This window comes from Sciurus vulgaris (genome assembly GCF_902686455.1).
Source record: "Sciurus vulgaris genome assembly, chromosome: 3".
NCBI classification, from domain to species: Eukaryota; Metazoa; Chordata; class Mammalia; order Rodentia; family Sciuridae; genus Sciurus; species Sciurus vulgaris.
This window is the reverse complement of record NC_136463.1, coordinates 11,160,748-11,173,959: the sequence shown is the minus strand read 5'-3', so window position 1 is coordinate 11,173,959 and position 13,212 is coordinate 11,160,748. Positions and strand designations below refer to the sequence as shown.

The window sequence follows — 13,212 nt, the reverse complement described above, 5'->3', positions numbered from 1 at the left end:
CATTCTATGGCTGCGCTTTTATAGAATGCACCTCACTTTGTTTTAAACTAACGATATTCTCTCTCTCCCACTGCATACTGCAAATAATGAATAATGAAGAATCCCCTCTGCTCTACTCCTCACAGAGCTGGAACGTGAAAGTTGCTCAATACGTAGGTCCTGAGTTTAAGATGTGCAATATTGGATGTGAAATAAGGAAGAAAAAAAAAAATGTGTATATATATATATATATATATATATATATATGTCATTTATTTTCCTCTAGAATCTTGATTATGAAAGAAAGTTTGGATGGTAGCCAAAATTAGTTGCTTTGGTCAAGGGAAGGTTTTTGTTCTTTTTTAAATGAAATTTAGAAGGGGAAGTGAAAGGGAAATACTGAAAACAAAGGCGAAATCAAGTAACAGATGGAGAACTTCTTTTTTGAACAGGGTGTGGATAAGAAGGGATTGGGTCAGAAGCAAGATGAGAGCATAACATTGAAAAAGGAGAAGGGCTACTTTGTTATCAGTCACAAGGAAGTAGGGAAAGCTGAGAGAATGTTTAAATACGACGATATGAAGCAAAGATTTCAACCTTGAGAGTCAAAATATTTTTCTGTGAAGAAGGGAGCAAATGTTAAGAATAGACCAACAGGTGTGCTGAGCAATTTGAAGATAGCGTTTGGATTCTAGAAATAGGTATCAAAGAGAATGGAAGATCACCTTAGTCATGTTAGGAACTGTGTGTGGGGCCTGCTCAAAGTCCTGCTGATGTAGGTAGTGCTACGTAAAACTAGGAATATTCGTGAAATTTGTCTCTGAATTGATAACTCAAAACTACATTTCAAAAAATTTCAATCATTAATTGAAATCATTGATGAATCAATAAAGGTATTAACGGCAATGAAACTGATAAATAATGAGATGTAAAGACTTAACCAAAAAAGGCTTGAAATGAGTAAGGAAAGAAAACATAGTTATCAAACAAGCTGAGTTACTTAAATTCAACCCACCCACAAATGGTAATGCAAAATAGCATATAAACTGACACACCCATTGTTAAATTTCATATCTTTGATATTTATTTCATTCTTTCTACTAATGGTAATCTGCTCAGTGCACAAATATGATTTATTATTATTAATATTCACAAAGTTTGAATTTATAAAAGCCATTATGTAGGCATATGATAATCTCTTACTTTGGCCTTATATAAGCCTAGCTCCCTGAACATCACCATCAATCATAATTACATGTCATCACAGGATATAGGTGAGGGTTCTCAAAGCCACACATGGCTCATTGTGTTTAAAAGAACTCAATTTTCCTGCCATTGAATTTCTTCTCATCTTTTGCTGGAGTTGATATGTGATAGTGATGCTATTCCCTGAGCAGAAAGCCTAAATGGAAACCCTGGGAAATCTCAGCTCTTCCCTCTTCGAGACCAGGAAATCCAAGCCTTGCTCTGCAATACTTCCAATCTTTAATCCTTTCTATTACATATTTTTTTCAGATGTTCGAGTTAATGTATGTTAAATATTGTGATTTTTCTTATCCTTCAGAGAAATCATTTACTGATTATTAACATAAGCAGCTCAGGTGCTCAATCATTTTTTAAACATTCAATGGGAACTGCAAACTAAAATGTATTTAGTCACCTAAAAGAATTGTTTACACTGAGATTCCATCTCACTCCAGAGGGGCAAATCATCAAGAATATAAGTAACAATAAAATTGGTGAGGATGTGGGGGAAAAGGTTCACTCATACATTGCTGGTAGGACTGCAAATTGGTGCAAACACTCTGGAAAGCAGTATGGAGATTCCTTAGAAAACTTGGAATGGAACCACCTTTTGACTCAGTGATCCCACTCCTAGATTATACCTAAAGAACTTAAAATCAGCATACTACAGTGACACAGTCACATCAATGTTTATAGCAGCTCAATTCACAATAGCTAAATTATGGAACCAACCTAGGTGCTCTTCAACAGATGAATAGATAAAGAAACTGTGGTATATATACACAGTGGAATATTTTTAAAAGAATGAAATTCTTAAGCCTTAAAAAAGAATGAAATTATGGCATTTACTGGTAAATGGATGGAACTAGAGAATATCATGCTAAGCAAGATAAGCCAATTCCAAAGAACCAAAGGCTGAATGTTTTCTCTGATCTGCAGATGCTAATTCACAGTAAGAGGGGGGGTAATAATAGAGGTATTTTGGACTTGACAGGGGGGAATAAAGGGAAGGGCAGGGGCATAAGGGTAGGAATGATAGTAGAATGAATCAGACATTATTACCCTATGTGCACATATGATTTCATGACCTTTGTAACTCTACAACATGTACAACCAGGCAAATGAGAAGCTGTACTCCATTTATGAATGATGTGTCAAAATGCATTCTACTGTCATGTATAACTAATTAGAACAAATTTAAAAAAACTCACTCCATAAAAAAATAAATAAAAATAAATGAATTGTTTACAATACACAATCATTAATCTTGTGAACCCAACTGATGAGCACCTTTTGCAAGTTTACTAGTGTTCTTGGTATAAAACTTAGAAAGTTGAAGAAGATATAGTGCCAGTTACCTTAAATCTGTTATTTGCATGTAGATTTTAGAATAGAAAAAATTTCTATGAATTGTCAGATTATGAAGAAAGCATTCACATCAACATAAAGATATGAATAAAATGGATAAGATATAATGAAAACAGAAATTGAATTCAAGGAAAAAGTAAATAGAGCAGATGCCAGAAACAAAACAAGAAAACACAGTTAACTGAGTGTGACGGTGCACACATGTATTCCCAGCTACTCAGGTGGCTGAGGCAGGAGGTTCGCAAGCTCAAGGCCAACCTGGGCAACTGAGGGAAACCCTGTCTCAAAATAAAATAAAAGGGTTAGGATGTAACTCAGTGGAAGAGCACCCCTGGGTTCAATCCCCAGTACCACCAAAAGAAAAGAAAAGAACAATGAAAGAAAACAAAGCTAAAAGAAGATTGCTATTTTAAGACTGTGAGTTTTGGGGTGGTATGGGAAAGGTTGATGAATATGTCAGTTAAATTATATTAAATATATTATTATTATAAGTAATTAAATATAATTCATTATATAAGACAGACAAGTCTTTCCATAAAAAGTATGAGATAGCTTTTTTATGGCTATCAAAGAACTACTAATAAGAAATCCTTCAAGAAGAAAGAACTCAAACCCAGCAGAAGACAGTTGGATACTAAAGACCAATAAATATTTCTAAACTAAATAAATATTTACTGCATGAAATAAAGATGGCAATGACTAATTTTTCTTAGGGTGGGTGTTGAGGACAGTGGATATCTATGATATAAAAAAAAGCAATTATAACAGGGAGAGACATGATCTGAGCTGAGTTTCCTAGAAAACACAGTTAAAAGTGAAGACAGAGATCCTAATTAATTTTAGAACAGTACTATCCAATATGGTAGATACTAGCCCCAGGTGGGGATCTAAATTTAAATTTAAGTTAATTAAAAAGCCCTAATATGTAAAATCCAGTTCCTTTAGCTCTGACATGTAAACAGCTTGGAAGTCATCATTTCTTTCCTTACAAGGAAAAAAAAAATCTAAGAAAATGAAAATTGATGTTTCTCAGACCTATCAAGACTGCGGCTTCGGGTCCATCATAGCCCTGAAATCATAAAAACAAGTGAATGCAAAGAATTATGGACAAGATCAGCTTACCTGGAACAGAAGCCACTAGAGTCATAAATTGCTAGGGATAACAACTTAAATGGTAATTTTGGTGAACCTCTGGAGGCTGATCACTTGTATTTCTGAGTTCAACAGTCTCAGGAGGCCACGAGTGCTAGGGTGTGATCAGAGAGGGCCAAAGCTATAGGCCTAGAAGGTTCTACTTCTAGAGATCTAGCAACAAAGTAGGGAAAGGAGGGAAGAAATACTCTGACCTCTTTCATCTTCCACCCTTCCATCTCTTGGGCTTCTTCTTAGATGAGCCAAACCTTCAGGAGTTGTTAGTATAAGGCACTAACAACTCCTGAAGAAACAGCAAACTATATATCATTTATAATAGTTTTAGAAATATAACTCTTCAGAGGTAAGGATGACACAGGTTGATTATCCCTTATTAGAAATGCTGGGAACCAGAGGGTTTCCAGATTTCAGGGTTTGTTTTTTTTTCAGATTTTTAAAAAAATATTTGCAAATACATGAAATATCTTGGAGATGAGACTCAAGTCTAAGCACAAAATTCACTCATGCTTTATATACACCTCACGCACATAGCCTGGAAGCAATTTTGTATAGTACTTTCAGTGTGACTGAGAATTTTGACTATGACCACACCTGAGGCCAGGTGGGGGATCTTCCACTAGTGTCACCATGTGGGTGCTCAACACGTCTTGGATTCTGGAACATTTCAAATTTCAAGTTTTCAGATTCGGGGTGTTTGACCCTACGTTATAAAATATATAGGTAAAATATTTAATTATATAAAAAGCTTATGACACGGATAAGGAAAAGCCTGGCTAGCAAAATAAATGAACAAGAAATACAAATAACACAAAACTGAATGAATACATAAAAAAACTGCAACCTTACCATAAATTTGAAATTAAATTAAAATAATTGCAATGCTATGTAAGTAAGTATGTATATCTTTTTAGGAAATTATGTATACTATATGGTTACAACTATGTAAAAAATGTCCTAAAGATAGAAGGAAATAGATTTTTGTATGGAAAAATTGTGATAATTCTTTTATTCAATTTTATTTAATTTTTATATTATTTTCCATTATACCAATTTTCTTTGCTGCGCATAAAAATATTTTTAAGTTATGTGATACATCACCAGAAAAATAAAGCGGGAAAATTTTTTTTAAGTTTTCAAAAAGTTTTCTGGTGATATTCAGAAAGATATAGTTATTTTTTAGGGATGAAAATATGTGAAGCTGACATACAGAAGACATGTGTATATAGATATACTATATGCACATATGCAAAAATAAGGGGAAATGACCTTATAAGAGTAGGAAATACACAGAAAACTATTGATGGGGAAATGAGGGTAATCATAAGAATATAACATTAGGATTCAAAATTTTAAAAATCTGAACAAATATTACTATGACTCCCCTTGTTTTCAAAAGGTATACTTAAACTTCTTTTCTAATGTGCATGTTTTTTCATTTTTTAATTGAAGGGTTGTTTAGCCCCTGTGGAGGTAAAAATAATTTCTGGAAAGGTTTCAGGAAAAGAACTTGAGTTGCCCTTGTATATTTTAAAAAATCATAAACCTGATATACCAAACCAACATGAAGCTCTCACACAGCTTCCTGCTATTGCACGCATCCTCACCTACTTCAACTACAGAATCTTTGGCAAATGGGAAAAAAAAAAAAAAAAAAAGTCATGTTTGAAAATGTTCTAAGTTTGTAGTTTTATTTCCCAATACCCAGTGTTTGGTTCTTGGGGGGATTTTACCAGTATTTTGTATTGCCTTTCTCACGACTTCCAGCCACCCCTAAGTCTAAGGAGAGGAATAATTTTTAAATTTATTCATTTATTGACTACACATACAACCTATACCTGATTCTGATATCAAGTGATCTTTTAAATCATACTACTAATTATTACACAAAATGAATGTTTATAGCACATTGGGTTTGAGGTCCTAGGGTTCATCTGAATAAGGAAGGAGTTTCCATCTCATGGTTGTATCGAATTCTTCATCAACATTTCCCAGCTCCGGCTTCTTAAAAAGTTCCAGGAATACCTAAGAGAAGTCAAGAAGAGAAAGGAATAATCAGGTCATGGACTGCCTTCCAAATAAACAGGAAAAATGCATGTTGCTTGCATGTGAAATTTACAGGAATGATAGAAAGTCAAATGGTAGACTCACCTTTTCCAGAGTGCACTGAGAGAGGCTATATTCCTCCAGGTTAAAGTTATGTTTCACTGCGGGGGGAAAAAGAACTAGGTATAGATGCTGACAGGTTATTATAAGATTTTTTCCAAGTCATATAAACTAAATCTGCAAATTATTAATATAAATAGGTAAACCAAATAGACAAATACTTTGTAGAAGGATGAAATAATGAACATCATAAAAAGCATAAATGCATACTAAATTCATCTTGATATTAGGATTTTTTATAGGGTGTCTGATAATATGTGTTGTCTTACTTAGCATATGTGTTTGGGGAACTATACATGTTCCTTTAGGAACCACATCACTTATAAGGATATATCCTTAATGCATGAGGAAGATTTCAGTCTTGTCTCATACCCATCTTATGGGTGATCCCTTAGTAGGTTCACCTGCCACACCAGGTCTCTGCTGGTCTTCTCCACCACAAAGTCTGAATGACATTTGTCACTGGATTCACATATTCACGTGTTCATGGTTTACCACGTACAGCCCAAGAATCTCCTACCTGAAAGGTACTCTCAGATGCCAGGAATAGAACAATAGAGAAACAGACAAAAAAACCTCTACCTTTGTATTGCATCTTAGTGGAAAAATATGGGCATTAAATTTATGAACACTTAAGTATACAATAAAGTAAATGGTTATAATAGCTCTAGAGAAAAAGAAAGCAGATAAATAAACTAATGTGTGCCAGGCACTCCTTTTCCATAGGATGTTCAGGAAGGTCACAGTAATAAGGGGATAGTTGAACAGAAACCAGAAAAAGTGGAGTAAGAGTTTGGATATTTAGGAAGAATTCCAGAATATAAAGTCCTGAGGCAAGAGTACTATGTCTGGCAACATTTAGGAAGAGCCAGAAAGTCAGTTGTCTCAAGTGAAAGGAGCATAGCAGAGATTACTATTATCTCAAGTGCAATGAGCCAGGCAGAGTTCTAGGTACTTGAAATTAACTTCTTGAATGCTCTGGCAAAGAGAGCACTAATATTATCCCTCACTGTAGAGATGAGCCATCTAGACAGGCAGGTATTAAGCAATTTTTACCCAATGTCTCTTGGGTAGTAAGCAATAGCAGTGACATGGGAACCAATAAGGCTAACTCTAGAGTCTGAACTCTTCACCACTACACTGTGCTGAGACCACACCGGTCTGCTGCTGAGAATGACTCGCCTGAAAGCAAAAAAAAAAAAAAAAGAAAAAAGAAAAAAATGATGACAGAAGAGAAAGAATGGACAATCTCAAGTAGCAAGAGAAATTCAAAGCAACAGGAAGTACACCAGCACAGATATGAGGAGGTTGATGGACAAATGGAAGGTTTCTCTATTGCTTTTATTTTATTAGTGAAATATAAAGCAAGGGCATCAACTGAGGGAGGAAAGTGAGAAGGTGGAAGATAAGTAAGGAGAGAGGAGTGGTGAAGTGATCATGTAGGACGCTTGGTGTGAAGGATCATGAATACATGGGCAAAGCAGGCCACACCAAAGGACTTTCCGAGGTTAATGCCGTGGATGCACAGTAAGAACAGTCAAGCATGGCTGTATTTTCATGCAGTTTCTCTTCCTGCACTGGAGATTAACCTTTTTCCAGAGAGCTGGAATAACTATTGGTATGATTTGGATGTGAAGTATTCTCTGAAAAATTCATGTGGTAATGTAGAAATATTCAGAGGTAAAATGACTATAAAAGCTATGAATTTAGTGGATTAATCCATTTGATGGATTATTGATTTGAATGGATTGTTGGGTGGTAACTGAAGGCAGGTCGGATGTGGCTACAGGAAGTAGGTCACTAGGGGTGTGCCCTTGGAGATTACTTCCCATCCCCAGCTGCTTGCTTTCTCTCTTCGCTTCCAGGTTGCCACAAGCTGACAGCCCTCTTCCATCAAGCCCTTCCCCCATGATGTTCTGCCTCACTGTAGGCCCAGAGCAATGGAGTTGGCCCATCATGAACTGAACCTCTGAAACTGTGAGCTCAGAATTGAAATTTCCCTCCCCTAAATTGTTATTGTCAGGTATTTTGGTCACAGCCATCATCAACTACAATCAGCATTCTTAAAAATCATGCCCTGCCAGTCCTGTTAAAAAGTATACTACACAAATATCTGCCACTAAATTATTGTCCAAGTATGAGCTGATCCTTCAAAAGTTTTCTTTAAATATGGTCATTCTTACCTGCTTCTAATTTGTGAAAGGCCTGGGATAGAGGGTAAACATCTTCTACTGGCAGCTTATAGGTCAACAAGGAAGAAAACCTGGGAATAGGAAAATGTCATATTCAACACAGAATCTCCCTTGAGGGACAAGACAAGCAACAAAATAAATATTGATATTATCATCCATTTCCTTTTTTAAAAGAACAATTTGCTTTTTAAAATAAAAGTGATGCAAATCAAAATCATTTATCGTTTGTTAATGGAAAAAATTTTTTAATTATTTTTGGTACCTTGCTATTGTAGACTTTTCTAGTAGTGATCTGGCATAGTTACATATTATGCTGACTTTATGCAAACTTGTTGCAAAGAAATATTCTAAACTTTTCCCTTTGATGAGTTCAAATTATAATGGTAACTAATCTCAAATGAAAGTTGAGCCTTTGCACCAGAAAGTTAACTTGTAAAGAGAAATGCAAAGCTGGGAGGGAGGGACATAAAAGACCTGGAGACTTTGCTGGCCTCTAAAGAATAGTCAGAATTGATTTGAGACATCTTGTTTACTTGTACTACTTCTGGTTGCATGATCTCATGCCCTCTTCTCAGCTCTTCCCCAAATAAGACTTTGGTGCTCCCAGGTGGTCCAAAGGCTGACCATACCTCCAGGACAGGATCTCTATAGACTAGTCCCTGCTCCTTCCATCTTACCATTCATGGTCTTCCCATGTATATCAAAGACTCTTATCTAATCTATGACACCAAAAGTCTAAGAATAGGACTGAGTTACATGCCCTGAAGCATACTTTAGATGCTTCTTTTTCATGTGAGATACTTTACATTTTCACTGTGCCAAAATAAAAATAGCAATTTTTATATCCTGTTGTATGAAATTCAACTCCTGCTCAACCTTCTTGTCCTTCCCCAGTAATAACACACACACACACACACACACACACACACACACACACTCCATTCTTTTCCGTCATAGGCAAGTATGAAAATTCCATCAAAGGGAGATACATTATCTTGATTGCAGTTTCTTTCATATTGGTATGGGGTAGGGAATAGCTCCCAAGCCTTTTCTAAGGAAGATTCAACAAATCCATTTTTGAGGCCCCTAACTATGATTATGAAGCCAAATCATAATGAAGTTCTCACAGAGCAAAAAGTAATCCACAGAGGGTAAAGTCTACACCTTTCTCTATAGTCAGAACACCTTTACCTTTCCTGCTGTGCAGCCTGTGGGAAGAGACTCAGAATCTCGGTGTGGACCAAAGACACTTGAGAAGGATCCTTTACTTTGAGTTCTAGAATGTAATCCTTGCCAAATTTTCTTTTTAGGTGTTGGATGGAACCAATGCATCTATGGGTAAGAAGGAGAAAAGCACTACCATTAATATTTTGATGCAATTCTTAAATTTCAGAGGTAGTGGAAAGGGAAAGAAAAGGCTCCAGCTGTTCACAGCAGTTCTGCCCTTTCCACAGGGATTCTTGTTCTAGGCTCTAGCGAGATACCCACCTCAGCCTTCCAGACACCATGACGGCCACACGGTCACACAGAGCTTCAGCCTCAGCCAGGTAGTGGGTGGTCAAGAGGACACCCCTCTCTGTGCTCTTAACAGCTGCCTGGATTGCCTGCCTGAAGTGAGCCAAGAAAGAACCAGCATTAAAAAAAAAAAAAAAGATACAGAATGCCAATGAGAGAGAGAGAAAGAGAAATGGAGGAGAAATTTTATAGATAAGTTTATAATCCTATTCAGATCCTAATTCAAAAATACCAGGGAAAAGTGTAAACTATGCTTTGATAATCTGAAGGAAAGTTTTTAATATTTTTAGATATGTTAATGGTATTATACTTAAGTTTTTTTTTTAAAGAATACTCTTTTGAAGATAGTTACTGAAATATTTGTAAATAAAAGGATATGCTGCCTTGTATTTCTTTCAGAATAATTGGAGAGTGGGGAAAAGAAGTTGGTAAAGGTATAAGTGAAAGTTTGGCCTGGTATTGAGAACCGTTGAAATTGAGTGATAGACACAATAGATTTGTAAATCATTCTTTGTACATTTGCATAAAATTTCCATAACAGTATTTTTTAAAGTTGGAAAAATATTGGATTGTCACAAATATGAAACTGGACTGGAGATTTTATTAATCCAAAGAGTAACTCATAGAAAATAAAGTAGGAAGAGGAAGAAAAAAACTGTAAAATTTGCATAAGCAATTTGATCACTTAAAAGGGGAAGAAAGGAAATTGGGAAATTTACGTCAGTAAATTAATAGTCTCTAGGAAAACAGAGCAGAAGGAGATAAAGGAAACAGTTATAAATATATCAATAATTGAAAGACAAAATCAAAAACACATTCCAAATTAATATACCCAAAACTCCAAGACTCCAACAAACTATGTAGGCTCTTTTTTAAGCCTAAATACTGTAAGAATATGATGCAAATTAGGATTGCATATTTGTAAAATATTTGTTTGCTTAATAATATGAATTCTCTCTGCTATGATTTGAATCTTGAATGTCCCCAAAGGCCCAGGCTTGATCCCTAGGGCAGCACTATGGGGGGCGGTGGAACCTTTAGGAAGTGGGGCCTAGTGGAAGGTCTTTATGTCATTGGGGGCACGCCTTTCTAAGGAGACTGTGCAACCTCAGCTCCCTTCTTGCTCTTTGCCCTGGCTTGTGAGGTGACCAGTTTTGATCTGTCACACGTTTCTACTATGATATGCTGACTTGCCACAGGCACAAAGCAGTGGGGCAAAGTGATCATGCACTGAACCTCCAAAGCAATGAGCTAAGTAAATCTTTTCTCTTCATAAGTTGCTTCTCTCAGGTATTTATTATAATGCTAGCTGATGAATGACTAACGCATCATCTTTCCATTACTGCGATAAAATACCTAGGAGAATAAACTTAAAAGGAGGAAAAGTTTATTTTGGCTCACAGTTTGAGAAGTTTCAGTCCATGATCAGTTGGCTCTGTTGCTTTGGGGCCTGTGGCAAGGTGGAACACAATGGCAGGGAGCATGTGATGGAGCAAAGCTGATCACCTCATGGTGACCAGGAGGCAAAAAGAGAGACAGGAGTGGTCAGGGCCTTAGTACCCGCCTCAAGGGCATGTCCCCCATGACCAAACCTCCTTCCACTAGATCCTACCTCTTAAAGGTTCCACCTCTTCTCAATAACATCACAGGTTGGGGACCAAGCCTTCATGAGTCTCTGAGGGACATTCAAGATCCAAACTATAGCAGCTGATTAGCACAGTCTCCACTGAAGCAGAAACCAGTAGATTTGAGGGTTGATTTCCAAGATCAGTTTAAAAGCACAACTTTATACAACATTTACACTGGTGGCTCTGAGGTTTATGGTAATGCTCACCAAATCTGTTGCTGCCCTGTTGGATCTATGCCTGTGGATGGTTCATCCAGAAGCAAGATGGGTGAATTTCCCAGGATGCTCAGCACAAAACATAGCTGCAATGCAGAGAAACAGTCCTGTTTGCTTCCAGGCCATGCCAGCCCTCAGAAAAGCATCAAACATCTCACGTACCTTTCTAGAGGTTCCTGCTGCTAATTTCTGCACTGGAACATTTAGTTGTTCATGCAAGTTGAAAGCCTTCACTAGTCTGATAGAAAAGAGGATAAGAATATGGAGTCAAGCAAGAATTGAAGGAACACTTGGCAGTACTACTCTCGAAAAGCCAAGTCTTAAGTCATGGTAAAGAAAAAAAAAAAAAAAACCTGTTTATTTTGGAACATAATATTTTTCACCTCATGAAAAGTTCTCAAGAGAAACTAGAATTCTAAGTGACAAACTGAAAGTGAATGGCTATTCCAGTCCCAGTTTTTTATTAAAAAACTGAAATGAATGATTATTCACAATTATTCATTCACTTATTCCTTGACAATTTTTTTAAAAAATCCTTGTTTTAAATTTCCTCATTCAGGGATGCAGGAAACCAGGTCTTGTCCCCCAGCCCTGTTCTACCACCAATGCTCTGAAAAGGTGTAAACACCTTCCCACCCTCCACTCTTTGTTAGTGAATTCATCATTAATGATACAGCCTCCCCTTCCTCTTGGCAAAAAGGAATCACAGGACCCCTCTGTACCGGGAAATGACCATGGCAGCATCCCCTTTCTGTAGCCCTTTCACAGCGGCGTACACCTCCAGGTGTTCCTTCACTGTCAGGATGGGCCACAGTACATTCTCCTGAGGACAGTACCCCAGGAACTTGACCATGTCATATCCCTGGTGACCCCAAACTGACTTGCATTCCCCAACTTTCAGTTCTACCTGCAAAAGTAAAACAGCTTTAGAAACATGTAGCCTTTTCTCTAATGGTACAAGTAATCAAAAAACTGACACATAACTAATAAATGCCTTAACTGTCAGATCATCAAAGAAATACCCTAGGAAATTGCTTCATATTTATTAGAGAAAGCAATGCAATCTATTAACATAAAATTACACTGTGACGTGTGGGGGGCTGGGAGATATAATAAGCCTCAGGGGTTTCCAAGATATTGTGATGAAGAAAAGGTACTTGGTTTCTGGTAACATCCCAACTTCTTTTATAAACTTTTAAATGCCCGGTAAAGGTAATACAAGAGGAAAAAAATAAAATTATCCAAAATACAAAATAATACAGACTTACAATGACATACTCTATATTTATCATGAAATTTCTATGCTGGGGATAGAAGGCATTTCTTTGCTTTCCACTACCTGTCCAGCTGTTGGACTTGTGATCCCAGCTATCATCCTAATAGAGGAACTTTTACCAGCACCATTGGGTCCTAGCAATCCCAAAACTTCACCTGCAGGAAGGAATCAGATCGTCAATAGTGGAAGTGAAATCCCAATTTATATAGACCTGTTTCTTCAATGAAATCAGATCTATGTACCTTCTGTGTCATTTTTAAATTTGTATGTATATGTGATCCATGTCACCAAAACATTCTTTAATTCTTATGATTATATAAAATATCAGCAAAAAGTTTATGAATTTGATATCGATATATTTATCTCCATTCCCCAAGACTTCCTGTTTCCGTTAATAATGTACCTAAATTGTTTTCTATAGTAGTACAGACATAAGTGATTCCTATACCTGGGAAGTCAGGGACACGTCACCCCAAATA

At 36.6% G+C, this 13,212-nt stretch overlaps 1 protein-coding gene across 1 annotated transcript in view; it reads right to left on the bottom strand.

The window, feature by feature from the left end:
- Positions 1–5,405: 5,405 nt before the first annotated feature.
- The window catches only part of ABCA6 (ATP binding cassette subfamily A member 6), a 57,233-nt gene continuing 49,426 nt past the window's right edge, over positions 5,406–13,212 (bottom strand). The window contains 9 exon segments of the mRNA XM_079130243.1: positions 5,406–5,766; positions 5,893–5,948; positions 8,091–8,170; positions 9,291–9,431; positions 9,588–9,707; positions 11,449–11,543; positions 11,620–11,695; positions 12,180–12,364; positions 12,797–12,888. Of these exon segments, the coding sequence (XP_078986369.1) occupies positions 5,665–5,766; positions 5,893–5,948; positions 8,091–8,170; positions 9,291–9,431; positions 9,588–9,707; positions 11,449–11,543; positions 11,620–11,695; positions 12,180–12,364; positions 12,797–12,888 (947 nt within the window). The 3' untranslated portion in view covers positions 5,406–5,664.